At 31.5% G+C, this 22,600-nt stretch overlaps 1 protein-coding gene across 1 annotated transcript in view; it reads right to left on the bottom strand.

Moving 5' to 3' along the window:
• LOC118191962 (E3 ubiquitin-protein ligase synoviolin A-like) overlaps nucleotides 1–22,600 on the bottom strand; it is an 89,597-nt gene that overhangs the window by 38,501 nt on the left and 28,496 nt on the right. Inside the window, exons 3-8 of the mRNA XM_035362829.2 lie at nucleotides 18,942–19,034; nucleotides 18,712–18,864; nucleotides 18,542–18,590; nucleotides 10,459–10,562; nucleotides 1,487–1,613; nucleotides 1,081–1,180 (exon numbers count right to left, since the gene is read on the bottom strand). Of these exons, the coding sequence (XP_035218720.1) occupies nucleotides 1,081–1,180; nucleotides 1,487–1,613; nucleotides 10,459–10,562; nucleotides 18,542–18,590; nucleotides 18,712–18,864; nucleotides 18,942–19,034 (626 nt within the window). The remainder of the gene's footprint in view (nucleotides 1–1,080; nucleotides 1,181–1,486; nucleotides 1,614–10,458; nucleotides 10,563–18,541; nucleotides 18,591–18,711; nucleotides 18,865–18,941; nucleotides 19,035–22,600) is intronic.

Genomic DNA, 22,600 nt, shown 5'->3' on the forward strand with positions numbered 1-22,600 from the left:
CTGTTGAAGTCCTATAATTGCTGTGTCGAGAATACCGACTAATTTGTCAAATGAATTTTTTTCGTTTTCAATAACCTCTGTTACTTTCTTCGCTATCGGAAGCGAATTATAATGACGAGGCATTTGATTTAAATCATATCAAAGACGGAGTACATTGAAATGAAATACTACATTTAGTAAGCAATTATAAGCCAAATAAAATAAAAACATCTGCCCTGAAGATAAGGACAGTGCTGACAGATCAACTTCCAATTCATTGCGCGCCCCAGCGTTAAAGATAAACAAAGTTTAGATAAACAAACGTTAAAGCTTAGATAAACAAAGGATATGCCTTTATCCACTTTTTGCAGCAATTCCACTTTTTGTTTAAAGGACGCCGAAACATACTTTCGCTTTGTAGATCCGTTACATATTAGTAAATATAAATCAGAAATTCTATTTGACATAATCGAAAGTTCAAGCTTACTTTTATAAAATTGCTCTAACAGTCTGCAAAAAATAATAAGCCGGATCCAATTCGAAGATTAAGGAACAACACAATCTGCAACATTAACTGAATTAGATAATTTTAGCTTAGCTTATACCGTCCGTAACGCCCATTCATAAACGTATTTTGCGCACGCGCACATGCAAATTCGCAGCCGTAGAGGTCTTACGTGCACGCGTCAACGCGACACATACGCAGAAAGTTTGTAGATTTGAGGTCCGGATTATGGGTGTCCGAATTAACGACTTTTGACTGTACAAACTAGTACAAAAAGTATTAAAGATATATCTGGCAAACCTTAGAATATATTTAGAAATTTTATACTTTTCTCAAGACACATACCAAGAACTCGGTTTTAAATGTCATAACAGAAAACTTACTTCAAAATTCTGTAAACTAATAATAATACTTTGATATAGAATCATTCCTCATTAATTCAAAATAACCTTTTTAACTTAAGTACATTGTGCATATATAGAAATTGAGGTTTAGAAAGTTAAATATTAGGTATGTTAAGAAATAATCTCTATAAACAATATTAATGAAAGAAAATAAACATAATACTAGCATATAAAGTTCTTAAATATACTTACCGTAAACTCAAGTACATAGGTCGTATTGCAAACAGTGGAAACGTATGTATTTTTATCATTATTGTCATAAACATGAAGTACAGTAACACTTTAAACAAACCTAAAGAAAAGTGAATAAAAATTACCAAAAGCAATACATACTGAATATTAATAGACTGTCACTTTTCTAACTCAACAATAATGTTTAAATTAACATTAACTTCATTTTAGTAATTGCATATAGCTTTAAAAATCTTACAGTATTTATAAGTATAAAGATCCTATAAAAATAACTCCTTGCAGTTACTATGAAAGAAATTAGAAATGATACATAATAAGCATGGTATATCTCTTTCCACAATAATTTATCAAATAAAATTTTAGTTTCTGACAATAAGTTTATGATTTATACTTATGATATACATACCCATAACTAATTCACTGTACAGAAGAAATACTGCCTTATTTTCCCAGGGATTCTCACTTTGCAAGTCATATGAATGCAGAACATACTTCATAAAAATATTCAGCACAACACTTAGTAAGATAGCATACTGGAAGAAAAAAAAAAAAAAAAAAAATACAATACAATACACTTTAAAATTTACAACTTGATTGATACCAAATAAACTTATTGTGCAAGTTAATGACTACAGTTCTTTCAAAACAGACATTATTATTATTTTTTATAATTTAACAAATGCATTTTGATCATTAAAAAATTAGACTTTGTAGCATATAAATAAAGTATGTTTAGTTTTCCCAGACTTCTAGTTTTCATATACACTGCCAAAGCTTGCCTTTAAAATTTATGAAATTTGATTTGTTCGATAGAGCAGCTTATAAAGAGTTATACACCATTAATTTCAGGTAGATAAATCACAGCTTAGATATGTTTAAAAGCTGAAAATTCAGGTCTGTAGCATATCTGCCATAGCAGCATATATGAAGAAATTTTATTTTTCCTCTGTTTATAGAACTTTGCTAGTTTAAATCACAAGTTAAGCACAAGCAAAATGGTTATTTGAGAATTCGCATTGACATTTTAACCCGACATGAGCCCTCAGGTTGCTTTAGGGCAGTGCAACAAGTCCAAACTCGCATGAACTTGCCTAACTATGGCAGAGTGTGATCCGTATAAAGACATCATAGCATGTGTGTATGAACTCTATGGTTTTGTCTGTGTTTTCTAATGACCACCATTTTTTTTTCAAACGGTCATAGGAAACTTTTATTTTGCCAAGTTCTGTCTTCATTCTTACACACGACTCACTGCTTTGTGGCTTGTTGGTTATTTGTTGCAAAGCTTACTTTGTTATTCACTCCACTTGAATTTTAAAAATTATTATTATGGCTTCTAATGAGAAAAAAAGTTATACGGCTGTTTTGAGGCTTTTGGCAATAAAGAAAACAGTAGAAATAGAAAACTGGGCTTCGACTATAGAATTTCAAGTTGATGACATATGAACTGGATGGTGGAAATCCGAACAGAATCAGAGAAAATGTATAAAAGATCCTTTTGAACTGACATCATGTTCTGGCCTCTTCTGGAAAAAAAAATTAGAGAAATGGATGATGTAGCAGAGAGAAAAGGGATTATCAACATCAACAAAATTCACCTGTTCAACAAATGGGTATTAGAAACTTTGTTGGAGGACCTAATTAGTATTTCAAGTTCATGAAATAAAAGAAATTATCTGTCAGAAGCAAACCAACAGTTTGACAGAAGCTTCCTATGCACTGGCTAGGGGGGGGGGAAGATATTTTGGATTGAATAAAGAGCAAATAATTAGTATGGATGGCATGCCCATTACTTTTGTTTGTCTTTCATATGGAAGTGCTCATTCAACAGGTGACTATTTCTGTGTTAACAATCAGGAACGAAAAAACTTCTTTTACTTGTGTTTTGTGTTATGCCGCTAATGGAGGAAAATGAATGCCTTTGACAATTTTCAAAAGAAAAATAGTTCTGAAAGAAAACTTTCCTAAAGAGATCATTATTTACGCACAATGAAAAAGGAAAGTTGTGCAAAGAAGTGATGAAATTTTGACTGAGAGAAATTTATTGAAAAAGTAAAGGTGCTTTTTTCCCACCTTGGGAACTCATCATTCTGCATTCAATGCAATCCCATTCAGCAGACACAGTAAACTCCAAAGCAAAAAAACTTAGCACTGATATCTCGATGATACCAGGTGGGTATAAAATTGCAAAATTTCATAGCCACTGGATATTGCCATCAATAAAACCGTATAGCACGAGCTATGAAAGGAATAGGCAGAACGAATACAAAGTGGATTCCATTCCTTCACAAATTCCAGATGAGAAATGCATCCTATGAGAAGGTTTCCTTGTGGGTATATAAAGCATAGCAATCAATCCAAGCTGATCTGATTGTATCAGCTTTCATTAAATTGAAAATAATAATAAAAAAAAAAATGATGGTAGCAATCTTGAAAGTGATTTAAAACAGAGTGATGACAGTGACCTTAATGGCCATTTGTTAAGTTTATTTAATTTTGACATTGACGAGTTAGATTTTGAAAGTTTTGTATAAACAAACGTAGTTTATTTTAATTACAATATTATGTTTTTCTAATTTGCATATTATTTTTCATAATAAGAACTTATGATGATAAACAAATTTTACTGAGCACCATAAAAGTAACATCTATTAGGAATTAGAGTTTGTTTTTGCTAAGTTCAAGGTAAGATGTTTATTTACTTTTTTATTTTTTTATTTATTTTATATCATTATTTATAATTATATAATTACATTGTAAATGTTATCAATGATGATTACATCAATATGGAAGGGAATTAATAAATGAATATTAAGTGTATGTTTCACGATACTTTCCTGCAGTGTTTATGGCAATGCTGCTTATCCAACTAACTTTCATTTTGTTTAGTCAATTACCACGTCTATGGCATATATGCCAGGTTGGCTTATCTACCTGAAATTATGGTACATTATAATTGCAACACCAACAAAAACAAAAAAAAAAAAAAAAAAAAAAAAAACTTATTTTACAGAATGCCTTACAACACAAAGATGAAATCACTCATATTTCAGGTACGCTGAGCAAAGAGACAATGTTACGATCAATACAGAAAGAGGCCTTCATGAGCAAGTATAACTGCTGCTTACAATGAATTAAAAAAGACTTTGGATGCTATTTTGTAATATTGCAATCTAAACAGCCATATCATTCACTGCCAAAGATGATACACAATAGTTGCTGAGGTCTTCATCATATCAACAAGCATAACACCACAGACCAGATGTGTTCAAGCTGGAAAGGATATGGTGAATGCACCAGCCAAAGCAGAACTATAATCTGGTCAGTGTGAAAGAAGTATCAGACATTAAGTACAATGTATGGTCATACTTTTCTTGTTATATGGTGGCTCTAGAATGTTTCAGAAGAGCAAGCTTTAGACCTTAACACATCCGTAATATAATGCTGACTGGTCACAATACATACAGGAGCATAACAAACAGGAGCAGGAATTTTACATTATTACACCTTATTTCAAAATTCACAGGACTGAGTAATATGATACTGCATATGCTATGTTACGAACAAGCAATCCATATAATGGTACTATACATTCCATCATGATATAAACATACAGAAGTGACTTTCATCACAGAAGACAATATCTTGATATTCAAGTGTATCAGTTAACACATCATTTTAAGCAAAATTACCAACACTATATTGCTAAAGGTGGACAAAGCTCTGGCCATTCTGCAATGAATCTGCGATTCTCAAGATATCTTACCATACACACAAATACTTTTTTTCATCATGCCACACACCAATTTTCCTGTATTAGAATGCATGAAGAGGCTATTCAAGCCATTCACACAAGATATTTACCGTCTTGGGCATTGATATGTAGTGGTCAACAGAGCATGTTTATTGGCTCCATCCATTTTTTCTTGACGCATCAGTTCAATATCAGACGGACAGTAATCATTAAAACATGCTGCCATAAGGTACAATTTCGTGCTCAAGGCATACTTTACCCTTCCAGCTTACAAACATGGAAAGTACACAATTCCCAAATGGAAAACATATACTTTCTTCTCTTTTTCACCGATTCTAGATGGCAGTACAAGCAATCATTATATGCATATCAACTAATTATTTTCATGTCCCATCATGCCCTAAGGCTAGCAAATATACATATATAGTACAAAGTCCAAGATCCGGACTCGTCGTGACTTCGGCAATTCCGGATTTGGGATTTTTCCGGATATTAGATCATCAGGTTAAATCTAGTAAGATGGCATGTAGAAATAATAAAACTAAAAATATAATATCATGATTTATGAAATAATGAAGCATATGCTACTGTTATCAATAATGGAATTCTCTTTACTTTTGAATTACAAACATATGCTATTGTAGTTGTTAACCCATTAGCCGCTGGTGTTGCGTTGATGCAATGGTCAAAATAAATGCGTATATAAATATAACTACCTAAGATATTTTATATCAGCAGATAATTTTGTGTAGGGAATATTATGAAGATTATTTCTGTAAAAAAATATTTGCCTTCAACAATCATTTTGTTTGTAATAATTAATCTCATACTTTAAGCAAAATTTTGACCGGGTATTTTTGCTGAAAATATTTAACGAAAGAATCGCAATCTTTATGAGTGATCTATTTTTAGTCAAGCTCACCGTTTATCAGAACATTACATCAGTCACATGTTTATATTTGTGTTAGGAAGGAAGGGAAAACAGGTGTTGCGCTGATGCAACGTCAGCAGGAAACGGGTAGTCAATCTTTTTCACTCATTCCTTTCGATGTTCTGGTTCATGTTTTGGTTGTTTAAAAATGCCTAGAACGAGGTAGAAGAAACCCTTCAAAGATTTTTTGATGATAATGTTAATAATAACCAGAATGAAACTGATATTGTTGTTGTTCCCCCACAAATTGCAGAAGCTAGTGGGGAAGAAGAAAGGAATGGCAATGTTTTAAATAATGATAATGATATTTTACCAAATGATACTGCTGGGGAAGTTGAAATTCACGTAAGAAGTAAGTTTCAGCCTTCTAAAAGCAGTTATAGTCATACTAAAAAGTTTGAAAAGCAGAAGACTGAAATCTTGAAGTGGATAAAAAAGGAACTGTTAGTTATGTCTCAGGAAGAACACGAAGAAAGAGATAGAAGAGAAATTATAAAAGATAAAATACAAGGTAAAATTAGTGCACAGATTTTTGATTTTCTTCTCGGTTTAGACATTTACTCTCTTCTCGTTAAACAGACAAATATATACACTCAGCAAAAAAAAAAAAAAAAAAAAAAAAAAGCAGCCCGGAATTTATTGCATCTGAAGCTTATATGAGAAGATTTTTTGGAATATTATTGCTTACAGGATATCATTCTTTACCTCAAAATAATGTATTGGTCTTTTGATAAGGACATTTCTGTTCCTGTTGTACGAGAATCAATAACATGTTTGCAGTACAGGAATATGAAGCAGAATTTACGTTTGACAATAGTCAAATTGACTATACTGATAAATTATATGAGGCGAGACTGTATCTAAACTTACTAAATATCAACACTTTTTTTACTACTGGAAGTCTCTTTTAGATTTCAGACGCGAGAATGCATTATTCCTTTTGCAAACTCCTATTGAGAGTGTAGAATTAGCCAGAAATAGATCAGCAACAGGAAGACCTAGTAAATTCAGCATTCAAAAACCATTGCATGGAGATGGTAGATATTTTATCGTAAAGTCCGTTGATAACAAAAGACTTTGTTGTAAAGAGTACCATAGCCAGAATGTTTATAGATGCAAAGTATGTAATGTAGCTTTACATCATGATTGTAATCAAGCTTTTCATGCTTGAATCTTTCAATTGAAATAATCTGTACTTGTAAAAGAAATACAATGTATATTTTAATATTAAATTAATTACAAGTAAAGTGATTTGAAGATTTATAAAACGTTATACAGCTAAAAAGTAATCCTGCGCTCCATTCGAAAGAAACATCACACGAGTTCAATCCTACTCACTAAACATCCGTAGTCTTATTCCGCTGACGTTGGCAACACTCGCTTTTTCCACAGGTAAGAGCATTTTTTTCATTTTCAATGTAAATTTATGTTATAAATGCTTAATTAAATATTTGTTATTATTTTCATGAGAAAAGAAACATTCCTTGTAATTTTGGCAGTTAATGGGTTAATAAAAGTTTTACTTGGAGTCAATAGGCAACTTTTCTCAGAGTCAATAGCCAACAACTTGATGGATTTTTATGAGAACCATCTGCATTCTTGTTTATAATTGCATCACCAGAAGTTTCCATTTTTGTTTTGTCCAATTGCTGATTGATGGTGCCATTGAGGAATAAGTGATGATTATTATGTTTACAATAATTAAAAATTGGCTGCATAACACTTTCAGTTTATTGATATTGCTTTGCGTTTGCCAGTTTGTTCTTGCTTTACATGAAGTTCCTTTTCAGTGATATGGAAATGTGAAGCTTTCTGTACAAGAAAGTGCTTTTCATATAATTTTTCAATGCGAACAAAATATGTGTATTAGCGAGATGTTAACAGTGTTTTAATTGTTACTCATGATCAGGGGCATAGCCTGAATTTCCATAAATGCATGCTCCTAAATACCAAATGTTTCAAAAATTATATTAACAAATGAAAATTGGAATTGCATGTACTGGAAAGTTGAATATTGTTTTTAACGTCTGATTTAAGGGTTTTTTTTTTTTAAATAATTAGTGGTTTGCCAAATATAAAATTATATATGTAGTGGTCCGTGAAGTTCTAAGGGTTGACGACCACTGATCTAAAGGGTATCAAAACGTAGAGAAAAAAAGCTTAATACCTATTTTTTTACTTTATTAAACATTTTTTTATGTTGCTTTTTTTCCCCAATACTTTCTCTTTAATTCTATACAGAGACATAATTTCTTGTTCATTTACAATGCTCCATTGTTGAAGTCCTGTAATTGCTCTGTCTAGAATTCCGACTGACTTGTCAGTCAAAATTTTTTCACCTTCAGTAACATCTCTGTCACTTTCTTCACTATCGGTAGCAGTACATTCTGGTTCTAGAACCATACTCCAGATTTCGCCATCCCTTAATTGATTGATAATTGAGGGCATTGTCATAACAATAAAAAAGTCTTTTATATCATCTCCATTTATTACTGCTTCTCCACAATTCTTTACAAAATCAGTTGATTAGAAAATTTCACCCTTGGTTTGCGATATCTCAAAATCTTCAGATTCGTGGCTATCATCATAAAATTTAGCAATAATTCACTATACATATTTGGCTATGTATTATGAGATTGGCGACTGAAGACAAGTTGTTCGGCTAAATTTTATCTTGCTTCTATCGTGCAGAGACAAATTTAAGCCTAAATTATGTTAGTTTATTTATTATACTTACGCCTATTCCTTGCAAATACTTAAGGCTTATCCGAGTCCTGAAGAAATGAAATTCCACATATACTTAAGGCTTATTGAGGGCCAGTGCTAGAAATCTTTGTGCCTGATGCAGTCTCTGCGGGTGCTAAATTGTTGCTACCAAGCACCTCTATTTGTCTTCCCTAAGTTCTGCTGCTCGGTGCGGCCATTCGAGCTTTGGCGCTGATTCTGGGTTTATGCGAATAACAAATCAGTTATTCTCAATTCAAATAGCACTAAATGTAGTAATCTTTTGGCCTATCAGCATCAACATAATTTATTTTTAGCATATGGAGAGAAATTGTTAAATTTTTCCTGTTAACATTTCTTAGTGTATTAAAATTAAATCTGTAATCATTGCCAAGCGTAATGTCAACATAAAAGGTTACCATACTTTTTTATTTAATTACTAATATACAAAAAAAATTTTTTAGGCGTCACTATATGAGTTGTCATGTGTTGATAAATATGCAATGGTGAAAGCAAAATATAATAAATAATGATTCGCCAGGTTTTCATCAGGGATATAAAATATTAGTAGGTGAAAAATCATCTATGTAGATGTATCCATGTAGAATGTTTCGGTTTGAGATGTATATCAAGCAGATACGCAGCTACGGAGCCAAATTATTGATTATACAAACTTATGCTAAAATTTTTATTTCTTCAATAATGAAGTATTTTATTTAGCGCTGAAGTGAAATTAAGAATCGGGATTCTCCACATATGCGGGAAGAATCAAATGCACACAAACACACACACAGAAAAAAAAAATCTGAAAGGTTTCAGATTTTAAATTATGTCCAAAGGGGCATTTTTTTAATGTTTTGTGTGTTACCTTTATTTATTAAATATCATGCTCTTTGCACTTAAACCATAAAATTCAGTTCAATAGCAATGTCGCAAAATAATTTTAAAATGAGCATATCTTTAGAATTTCTGATACACAGTTCCACGTGCTGGAGGTAAAATAGGTTTTTTCCCTCAAACAGAGTGCTGCCATTGCTCACTTTGAAATTGTTGAGTTTGTTACTCACAATTTCATTAAAGCTTTACAAAATATGAAATCGATAATAAAACAAATTCCAAATTTGATCTTCCACATGCTCATATTCATAGGAGGATTATGTCACTCAAAATTCGATGGCTCTATGTATCATTGTTTTATCACAATGTGAGAAATATACATACATTTATGCAGATTTTTCATTATTTAATTTCTTCAAACATAATGCAGAACTCTAACATTTGGTGGTAACAGTTTGAAAAATAAATTCGTTTGAAAAGTGATTCAACGCAAAATCGCATAACAAAAACAATAGTCCTTCAGGGACAAAGGCCCTTTGGACTAATTAAAAAAAGTAGGTGGTGGCTTTGAGGTCTGGATTTTAGATCATTCCGGATATTGGACGTCCAGATCTCGGACTTTGTACTGTATATATAAATAGTTTTCTTAAGCATAAATGCATTTTTTAAAATTCTTTCAAAAATATTAGCAATGAGCAAAAGATTAGAATAATCGGTATTTTCTGATTACCTATACCCCCATAAAAATTCACTAATACGCACTGCCGACTTTGAGAATTGGTGAAAAATGTTCGGCTATCCTTACACCTCTGAGGTCCTATTCAAATTATAAATAATAATAAAATTAAGCATTTTAGAAGAAAGAAGAAATTTTGTTTGAAAGAACAATAATCTATCTTAGAAATACGTTTATACAAACAAGAATGATCCATAGCTAAATCAAGTGAAATGAAAGCATGCAAAACCACATCAACTAAAACATACATATGTTATATGCATGCATGAGTTGGCTGTTGTGGCATGCATATTAAAAAAATGTGTTGGAAATATGCCAGTTCTACTGAATGTTGAAACAAGGGGGCTGCAGGTAATCAGAGAGTACCGAATAACTGTGCAAGTGGTTAGAACATACTTCAAATCCAAATACTAATTGGACTGAAGCTCCTTTTGTTATTGTGCTGTGATAAGCATGGCTTACAAAGAAATAATCCAAGACACCCAGCAGGATCAAGAGAGCTAGTTAGAAGAAAATACATAAATAAGTAAATGTAAAATAAAACAAACACATAGAAAATGTCTAAGAAAAATACATATAGTAACACCCTGACTTATGCAAACTCTAAGTTATGTGGCTCTGAATTTATTTTATCATTGTACTTAACCCTACATTGCATGGTATTACTGTTTCTCAAAAAAACTTAAGATTACTTTTAACGGGCACTTATCCTGTTTCCAATTGGAAATAGTATGTATCTACAGAATGTTCACATGTGTTATTGGCATGCAATTCTTAATTACATTCATAGATGCTGCAAGATGTTTTATTTGCATACAAATGTATAGATGATGTCTACACATTTTTAAAACAATTTCAGGGCTGTTTAATTAATGTCTAAAATGTAAAGAGTACTTTTGTAAATGTTCAGTCTGATAGTTTTTTTCCTGGATTATAAATCTACACCATAATTTCCATGATAGAAGCACTTTTCACACAATTTCCAGGGGTACTGATTTCCATTAGATTCAATCAATCATGGTGAACTGATGCTTAAAAAGAACTCTCTTCTAGAGGCTAAGGGCACAAAAGTCCCAAGGTGAAAAAGATTTCATGGGAATACCTGAAAATGTTTTTATGCAATACCTATACGAGTCATTTTTTCAAGGAATGCAGTGGTACTTTTCAAAGTATGACTTGTTTGTTTTGATGAAGGTTTGAAAGTCACTGGGATAAAAGAAATTGAAATTCTTCTGCAAATATTGGTGATAAAACATTCCCTTGATGGTACACTGAATTGATTTTAACATTTTTTCCAACTCTCCTTATTTTTATTTCCCATTGTAACAGAATCCTGTGACAATCATAAACCCCTTACAGAAGCTATCTTTCAATTGACAGAACCAGCATATCCCCCCTTCATTTTTATTTATTTGGACCTTCGTTGCATGTAGAAGTAATGACTGATGGTTTTTCCCTTTCTGATTAGTAATTGCTTATTTTACATTTACAGATTTTAATACCATATATTTCACAACATTTTTTAATTATGGAATAGCAAAATTTCTCTTTGAAAGTGCAAAAACATATCCTTCAATCCACAGCTTGTTTACATGCAATATTTTGAAAGAATAAAATTTAAAATAGCAAACAATATCTCTCATTCCAGATAAGTTGCTACCATAAATTTTTATTCCAAAGCATTTTTTTTTTTCAAATTCTTTATTGAAATTATTCTAAAAATGTATTATAGCTAATTGCATGGTACTAAGTGTTACCAAATACTGTATATACATTTGCTATAAATTTAAAAACTGACATGATTTTTGCTGCTTTAAAAACCATATTAGTATTATATGTATGATAGAAATAGGAAGAAATAGAAAAAATAACAATTTTGTCCATGATTAACTCTTTTGATATATAAAATTCTGCATTGTTATTTAGCAACATCATGCATTCAGAGTCTGATGGTTCACCAATATAATTTAGCTGACTGCTCACTGCTCCTACATTTCACACTGTTACTGTGATTTTATATCATAAAATATAACTAATGAAAAATGTTTACATTGTGAAAAGATGATCAGTAGAACTGACTGATCAAATATGGTTTTCAATACCAGTGAAGATAAAAGTGGAGATGATGAAGAAATTTATGACTGAGGCAACAAACACACGAGAACAATTAATGACATAGTGAATCTTGTGTGCTATCTACACAAAATCTTCAAGAGAAAATGCCTCTGCTGGGTCATCAGAAAGTGCAGGTAATATGTCAAGTGCAGTACTGCAAATGAAATTGCTACTGGAGATGTTCCAGAACCATTTGTAGAAAATAAGGCATCAAAGAAAGTAGGAGATGTATTAAGGAAGACAGAGAAAATGGAGTAAGTGCAGCAACCTTTCCTTAGAAGAAAGTCCAGCTGAAAATATATTAGCTAAGAAAACACCTTATTATTGACAAAATTTTAGGTGTATAAAACTAATTTATATACACATTTTCTTGTTTGTAATTTCAACTGCATAAGTGGTAGGATTAAAAGACGAGGTGACATTAAATGCATGTTGTTGAAAATAGCAACAAGTAATAAATAACTCAGTAAACAAAATAAAATAAAAAATATATATTTTTAAAAAATTTTCTGTTTTTAAAAGTCCTTTTTTTAAGCTAAAATAAAGTTATGTAATGTAGGGTCAATCTGCATTTGAAATTGTCAGTAATTCAAAAAATGCTGCAAAAAAAAAAGCATTACTCTGTCTATATTAGAATTAGCTTTAAAGAAATAAATGCACATCAAAGCATAATTTTTGTTAAATGTTCTAAAAACTCTATACACCTCTTCAAAAATTACATTTAAGTTATAGTTATGTTCACAAACAATGCTGTTATTCTACACTTACATACACAGCATACACTTACATACATAGCAGCCATTGTTTTGTTCTTTGGCATAGGAAAGCAAACAATGATGCTTGATGCTCATTTTCTACCACTTTATAATTCTGAATCGAGTCATCAGACAAGTTTCTTAAATTTTATGAAGCTGTTGGCATTGAAATAAGTCCATTTTATGATATATATGAACTCTGTTTGCATTGATATGTACAAAAATTACATCCTTTATTATGCACTTTTCATCTACAGCCCTAAGTATCAAAGTAAAAAAAAAAAAAAAAAAAAAAAAAATTTAATGAAACAGTTTTTTTAAATTTAAATTAAAATTAAAACAAGAAATATAACTTGCACAAGTGGCATTGCTGTAAAAATTAGAGGAGGAACCTCCAAAAGAGGTTTTGGTCAAGGCCTCTGGTTTTGAAAAACAGACCCTATCTCCTGAGTGTACCAATCAGATTAAGTAAACTATTTAAACAAATTAACACAACCAATTCATAGCTCTTAGATACTTGAGATACAGTTTCATATTTAGTGAGGAATTTTGTCAAAATGAAAATTAGTAAGTAATATGAGATATATTCATGTCTATTTCTCTATTAAAAGTGGCAGATTTTGCAGTTTTTATGTGCAAATAAAAATTAATAAAAAAGGCTGCAATGAAATAAGTCAACTGCAAATTGATACTGATTGAAGTAGCCCCAGGAAGTATGTTAGTAACAAAAATAAGCAGCAGCTATATATACCTTCTGAAATGGAACACATGAAAATACCTAAATATTTATAAAATACTTTAATTATAAAAAAAGGGGAAATGAAAAAATGAACTTCAAGAAGGCAACAAATCTTTCACACATTATGCAAATATGAGAATGTCATTATACTGAAGGTAGTCAACCAAGTTAACTCAAGTAAAAGAAACTCAAATTTTCCTGTTTAAACTCATTCAAACTTTGGTTCCATATACAGACATCAAATGAATATTTGATAGATAATTTCATATGTATGTCCTCTCACCCAAACAAAACTGCATGTTTGCACATTCACTCTACCACTACTTCCAGTCTGTATTTACTAATTCATTATTGACAATGCATGTTCTGCTAGTGTTAATGACTTTTTACTTAGACAGGTTATTACAATACATTTTTTATCATCCCCTGAGGTACATACATATATAGCATAATATTTTGGTTTGAGGCTGCATTGTTGTATCTATTGCCTTGAAACGGATAATGGTCATGATTGGTTATTTAGCTTAGATCATGGAACACTTAGACGATAATTGTAGTGATTCACGAAATGATGCTGTTTTTGAGGATAAAAGAATTGTTGATGACTATCTTACTGGTGGACAATAATGGTATCTAGTCCCAAAATGCTCATGCATCTCCATTCTTCTCATTCAAAGTCAATCAGAGTAAATTACATACATTTACATATGTAAATTTCTTTAAGTGCAATGTTTTCAATGTAACTGATTGATTCAATATACTGTGGATAAAACAGGCAATTAGTTGGACCTGTAATAAACCAAATATTTCTTCATGTAAAATGAAAGCACATATAGAGAATTTTTGGCTGTTATAATTTTACAAAGTGAAAAAACTGGAATACTGTCCCTACAGAACAAAAAAAGAAACGTGATTTGGTATACTATTTTCTACCAATTATATGAGCAACAGATGATTCAAAATCATAAAAAAATTCTGTATTTTTTAAACAACAATGAATTTAATCCAGCAAAACAATGTAGCTTGGTAAAATAAGGCCTATTTACAAAAATCTAAATAACAAACTTTAAGATTTCATTATATCAGAAAAACTTATAACTATTCACCAAAGTTTAATACAGTCAAAAGTCATTAATCCGGACTCGCCGGGACTTCAGCGATTCCGGATTATCGATTTTTCTGGATTACAGATCATCAGTTTAAATCTGGTAAAATGGCATGCAGAAATTATGAAATTAAAAATATGAAACCGTAATTTACGAAATAAAGAACAATTATGATCTAAAGTGTATCAAAATTTACAAAAAAAAAAAAGCTTAATATTTATTTGTTTACTTTATTAAACATTTCTTTCAATGTAAGTTTTTTAAGTTGCTTCGTTTTTTATGTGATAATATATTCTCTTTAATTCTATAAACAGACATAATTTCTTGTTCAGTTACAAAGTTCCGCTGTTAAAGTCCTATAATTGCTGTGTCAAGAATACCGCAATAAAATTTTTTTCGTTTTCAATAACCTCTGTCACTTTCTTCGCTATCGGAAGCGAATTATAATGATGAGGCATTTGATTTAAATCATATCAAAGACGGAGTACATTGAAATGAAATACTACATTTAGTAAGCAATTATAAGCCAAATAAAATAAAAACATCTGCTCTGAAGATAAGGACAGTGCTGACAGATCAACTTCCAATTCATTGCGTGCCCCAGCGTTAAAGATAAACAAAGTTTAGATAAACAAACGTTAAAGTTTAGATAAACAAAGGATATGCTTTTATCCATTTTTTGCAGCAATTCCACTTTTTGTTTAATGGACGCCGAAACATATTTTCGCTTTGTAGATCCATTACATATTAGTAAATATAAATCGGAAATTCTATTTGACATAATCGAAAGTTCAAGCTTACTTTTATAAAATTGCTCTAACAGTCTGCAAAAAATAATAAGCCGGATGCAATTCGAAGATTAAGGAACAACGCAATCTGCAACATTAACTGAAATAGATAATTAGATAATTTTAGCTTAGCTTATACTGTCCATAACGAACATTCGTAAACGTATTTTGCACATGCAAATTCGCAGCCGTAGAGGTCTTACGCTCATGCGTCAACGCGACACATGCGCAGAAAGTTTGTAGCTTTGATGTCCGGATTATAGATCATTCCGGATTATGGGTGTCCGAATTAACGACTTTTGACTGTACTCTTTTATATTCAAGAAAAGTAAATAAGAAAATAAAAACTGGCAGAAAATCGATTGCTGTTTTTAATTGGTGCATTAGGGAAATAAACTGGCTAAGACAACTGGTGTGGAAATTGCAAAGTTCTCTTGTAGTTACGAGGGCTATCCAGAAAGTAGATTACGTTTTGGAATAAAAAAATAAACAAAGTATAGGAAACAAATTTTATTATATACAGATGAAAGCCACACTCAAATACTACTTTTCTACATAGTCACCATACAAATTAAGGCATTTATCGTAGCGATGTACGAGCTTGGAAATTCCTTCCTCGAAAAATTCGGCCGCCTGCGCCTTCAACCACTTCGTTACCTCTTCTTGCCTTCCATCTTGCACAAAACTTGTGGTAACCAAGCTTTTCGCTGATGATTTCGTGCAACAAACTTCGCGAAATTTGTGGAAAACTCAAAGAAAGTTCCGTTATTGTGAAATTTCGATTTTCACGGACTTTAGCATCGACTTTTTCGAGAAGTTCGGCGGTCACTATGCTGGGTCTCCCACTTCGATCTTCGTCGTGAACATTGGTTTGGCCATTTTGAAATCTTATGACCCACTGACGCACTCCACCTTCAGTGATAATGTTGTCCCCATACACTTCACGAAGCTGCCGATAGATTTCTATCGGTTTACAGTTTTTTGCAGTCAGAAACCTTATTACTGAGCGCACCTCGCAGCTCGCGGGATTTTCAATTAACGCAGACATTTCAAACCGTCACAGTATCTGAACGGAGCACAGCACGAACCTCTCACTAGCACGGCTAGATGCAGACTGAGCTGCGCAACGCTCTGACCCCAAGATGGCCGCGCTAGCCCCGCCCCTAGCGGACACAGACGGAAACGTAATCTACTTCCTGGATGGCCCTCGTATAATATTCCATTTTCTGCCAAAGAGTATATCTTCTACACATACCACAGATCATTAAGAACAAGTTACATTCATTCTAAAAGGAAGCAACTAGCTAGATATATAATATATAATAATCAACATAGAATGGTTAAATAAATAATGTATATACTGTTATATTAAGTACATTATGAATTAAAATCACGGATTAAAATTTTTTTTAAAAAGAATTATCTGTAGTAAAACAGTTACAGTGATTAAGGACGGTTGAAGTAATATCTATAATGATCCAATTGTTACTAATGTAACTAATACAGTTACTAAATGTATATGTCACTGTCAAAGACCGAAATTGGAGAATGTTGACTTTCACTGGAGAATGTTAACATTCACCAAATACATGGGTGAAATATTGAATATTGCATTACATTCTTGTACATTCAGACCCTCACGGGTGTATGTCGACGATCACAGATATGCTCTGGTGTAGGTCGAAGAGAGAGGTGTAGATGTACATGCTGTCATTGCAAAAGGAAGTATTCCACAAATAAATGCAGTTGTAAAAGCAAGGGCCTCTTGGGCAATTCAAAAGGTTGTTGACAATTCATAGTTTAAGTTGTTGCAATAAATAAGATTTGAATCACATAATTTAGTAAGTTTTTAACTTCTATTATTTTTCTTTCTCATTTTGAATGTACTGTGTGTTTTAAGTTCTTATATTAAGCCTCAAGTGCATTTTTTCGCGACTGAATTACAGAGAAGAAAATATAATATTCTTATATGTTCAACATTCACCATTAGTAAATGGTGAATGTAGACATTTACCGGTGTTAAGTCAGAAATAAGAGTATTTGGAAAATATTTCGGGCATACACAAAGTGACTATGTGAATGTTGACATTCTCCAGATTTCGGTGTTTCACAGTAACATATAGATTATATTTAGTTTTGTATATATTAAGTTTAATGAAAAGATGCCAAATAACAGTGTATAAACAGCAGGGCCTACAATAACGAGAAGAAAAAAAAAAAATACTAATGAAAGTTGTCACGATAGGTAAAAAGCATAAAATGGGATAAGTAAAAAAGTTGGCTGGTTGGTTATTTTAATACAGCAAAGCATTTAATGCCAATCTTTCTTAAATAGTGATGCCTTCATGAAGAACTTTCTCAGAGAAACTTGCTCATATTCATACTCATCGTGAAAACCACAAATACCAATCCAGCAGACAGCTGGAATAATTAAGAAAGGATATACATGAAGACAGTTCTTCTTTTCTTACAACTTATTTCATAATTCCTATATTAACAAAAACTAATTCATATATTAACAAAATTTCATAATTCCTGCAGATGCAAAGCATTGTATACAGGTGCTGCTGTCTCCAGTTTTTCATTTACTCAGAATAAATTAAGAAATTCTCTTGGTTTTGAAGCAACAGTGAAGGAGATCATCTTCCACACACTACATTGTGGAGAAAAGGTCAGATTGAACTTGAATAGTGAATCTCCCACTATCTAAATATTGAATACATATGATCAAAGTAACAAAAAGCTTAAAATATATTCCCCTCTGCTATTTACTTATTTATTTATTTATTTATGGCTGAATTTCTGCCTGTTGTCCCTTTCAGAATACAAATTAGTTTATGTCATGTCAGTTTTAAATCTAAAATTATGCCCAGGATGGTACTATATCTTATTTAAATTAATACATCAAATTTCCATTTTTTTTTAATTTATACAGATGGACACATCTAATTATTTTTAAAGAGAGAGATATCTTACATGAAACTCTTATATGAAAAAGCCAAGAGATTACAGGACTCCTTTCCATCTGAAATTAAAATATTTCTGAGTATTTCTTCTAAACAAATAAATATTACAGTTGAAACTTAGAAATTAGAATAAATGTATATTGTTGATTTATTTTTATAAAAATGATAGTAAAAACTTACATAATCCACTCTGTCTTCTGCGAGCCAATGAAAACACTTCAGAAATAAAAGCAACGTAAATAGAGCCACAAACTTTGGGCTAAAATCATCTCGAAAAACAGTGAATGCTAAGCATGTTTCAGTTACAGCATACCATGATCTTTCAATGAGGTGCTAAAATATATGTATACAGTTAATCGAAAAAATCCTTAAATTTTCTAAAAAAATAATTACTTTAGAAAAAGACAAACCTCCATTTCTGCAGCTCTCAACTGGCCAAAGAAAATTTTTCGCATTAATTTGCCCATCATGAGGACGAGAACAAATGCTTGCAAATAAATAACCTAAATAAATACATTTAAGAATCAAGAAATTTTAACATGACTGATTAAAAGGACACAATATAGGAATTAATGATTATACATTATATGTACCATGCAAGCCTAACATTTTAAATCAATTTTCAGTTCTTAAAGCTGTGCTTAGTGTTGTAAAAATTGATCATCGCCTAATTTTTTTTTTATTCAAAGAAACAACAATCAGTTCTTTTTTGTTAGCAAAACACCACTTGCAACCAATCACAAGTTAACAAGAAATCTAACTAGATGGTGTCAACACTAATGATACACAAAGCTTCATGAAGAGAATAACTATTTTACCCACTGAATATACATAATGCTTAATGTGCGCAACGCCAAATTGTGTAATTATCTTACTTTTTTTAACCCTTTCACGTCTAATGGGTTATATATGTCCCATAACAAAATCAAAAACATTCAAGAGGAAAGCACATCTATTACAAACACATATGTCTGTATCAAACTTGAGTACTGAACTTTGATTAAAGGTTTCCCACGAATTTCGCCATGCTCTCCAAGTCAGTCTACGTCTAGCAACAAAACAAACGGGTCCTAACCTGTACCTGTGAGTTGGTTAACTTGTGTTTGTTTTTTTACTGTAAATTGGGGGTTAAAAGTGCAAACTATTTTAAAATGGAAAGGTATGTCAATTATTGTATTTTTATTCCCTTTTTTGCTGAAAATTTCAACGTCCCTCACGAATTCTCACTGGGGATAAATGTGTCCAAATTGGTTTTTGTTGTCTGTGTGCTCAAAAACATGCATATGTATATTATTATTATTATTTTCAGAAAGAGGAAGCCAGACGACACAGAACTACAACAGCTTGTCTTTTTTTGGGGACGAGTCCAAAGACGATGCGAATCCACTTTAAGATAGTGGTTCTGTATGTGCTCTTCCACCGTAGAGATGACTTCAGAATCAGACATGGACAAAAGTAACTTCAGGAGAATCCAGAAAGCTCAAGAAAATACTGAACCAGAAGTTGATGGTGGGACCTAAGGAAACCTAAAGAGATATTTATGTCCCATGCAAATTTATTGAAAATATATATATATATATAAACACTGCTCTTGCATATTTGTGTTGCCATTTTATTACTTAATCGAAAAAAGGAAAAGTTTTTATAAATAAAAAATTTGACGTGAAAGGGTTAAGGGAAAACAGATCACTGTGTACATAGAGCAAACAAAACTGCTCTCTCATGTACAAAGCAATAAAGTTTTGCTTAACTGATAACGCCGCACATTATAAGTGCGTCAATTCCGGGACTCGCAGATTTCGCCACATGGCATATGTTTTGTCCATATTTTGTTTATTAGTTCAGAGTTTTGCCAACAAATGGCAAAAGCAGGTCACTGAAGCATTGTCCTTATTCTAGCACTTTTGTTTTCGGAATTCATGGGAAAATATCTTTGTGTAGAATATAGAAAGAAAGTTTTTCTGAAACAAAGGGGGAAAGTTTTGGGGATGAAATATCATGCTGCCCTAATGTTAATAAATAATAATGAAATTGTAATATTATATATATATTATTTATACATATGTATGTGTGTGTGCACATGCATATACATAATTTTTATTTATGTAGCCATATGGTTATGAATGACATGTTCATTAAAAATAATAATTTCGTTTTTTTCTTTTTCTATTTCTTCATAAAATTAACTCTAAATGCTTAAATTTAATAACTGAGGGCATTTAAACTGAAATTAACCTCTGTTGAAGCCAAACTTTAACACTTTCACTGCTCGTCATGTGAGGTTATACTAATAGTTAATTCTGTGTCATAGTAACAGATTGTACCCTTATGCCATCTTACTCATTATAGGAAATATTAAAAGAGATAAGAAAAGATTATTATGTGTACCACATTGATTACTAAGCCTTTAAGCATCGAATCTTATAATTACGCGTCAGCGTGCAATTGGCACTAGAGGAAAAATTACTTCTGAAGTGCCGCATTACGCGTTGACGCATGGCATTTAAAATTGAATCAAAATAAGTAACAATATGCATTATTTTGGTGTATATCACAAACAAATATATATATATATATATTATAAATGAATTTATTAGAAGATAGTTGCAATGATATTATTGCAAACTATATATTTCAGAATGTTACTCGTGTATGATATTTGCATGAAATTAAACTTTGTTTCCAGTCCAAACCACATACATTTACAACTGGTTTCTAGCCTTCACTCCACACCAATATCAGCATACACTATATTCAAAACTTAATGATGAGTGAACGTGAAAATCAACAATGAGACGTTGCTTTGAGCGCATAACTGGCACCTGAGACATCGTCCCACATCATACACAAGAGCGTTGATTGGCTCTTCAGCAATGACGCCAGTCATGCGCCAGTGTGTGATCGGCAGCGAATGTGTTAAACGAAACTTTCATAAAAATAAATGACCTTTTTTTTTTGACCAAATTGGCAACAAAATAGAAACATTTTTTAAAAAAAGGAAACATAAATTTAGCATCAGGCGCAAATTCAGAAAGGAATGACTATCTGCATTTCAACAAAAAAGCACTGAAAATCTAGGATGAAAAATTACAGGACTGATGTACATTCTTCCCGCTAATTCATAATGACACTAATTGCTGACATGATGTAAACAGGCTACCACATTTATGATTGGCATAACTTTAACAGAAGAGTACTACACAATCGAATGCACCAATCATACGTATCTATAGTCTAATAAGTTGCTCACATGATTTTAAGCATTGCCATAAACTGCACTTTAAGTAACATTTGAATGTGAATATCTTAACACAGAATTTTCATGTTCAGGTCTTGCAAGTTTTCTTCCTTTGCATTGGGATAAATCTACGAATGTTCAGCGAAACTAATAAGAAAAACTCTGCATTTTACAGATAAACGGCACACCCTCAAGCCAGTCCTCCTAAAACAGCAATACTTTTTCCAGAAATACCACATCAATTTAATGTTTCATCTTTGCATAATTTTTCATAGAACTGGTAATTTGAGTAAAATCTTTAGACATGTGAAGAAATACTACAAAACCAAAAATTCATAACATTAGTATTTTGTGAAACAAGTAGAATTATATTTTTGAAAATAAAATATTTTATTTTTTAACTTTAAATAAATCGTGGGATATGAATTAAAAAATAAATCTGATTAAAAATTATATTATTCCAATTTGCAAAAAAAAAAAAAAAAAAAAAAAAAAAAACTTATTTTATGCTGCTTATTTTTAGCTTATTTCATCTTGAATACTTAGAATGCAGTTCGAATTTCAAACTATGAAATAGACTATTATTAAATAGGGAAAAAAAAAAAAAAACTTACAACATGAACTATATGTTAAATCACTTTTACCATTAAAGAGCTTTGTGAAGTGTTTGTAAAAGAGTAATGTGATAAGTTTGTTAGCACTTTTTGAAAGTAGATATGTATACCACAGCATATTAAAATTTCACTAAACTCTCATTATTTCGGTTAGAGTAGATTTAAGGGTACCCCTTTGATTATCGCTAAGTTGTTGTTTCCTTTATGGTAACCCGAG

This window comes from Stegodyphus dumicola, chromosome 3 (assembly GCF_044657685.1).
Source record: "Stegodyphus dumicola isolate Sdum_Otavi_A_Nest chromosome 3, ASM4465768v1".
NCBI lineage: Eukaryota > Metazoa > Arthropoda > Arachnida > Araneae > Eresidae > Stegodyphus > Stegodyphus dumicola.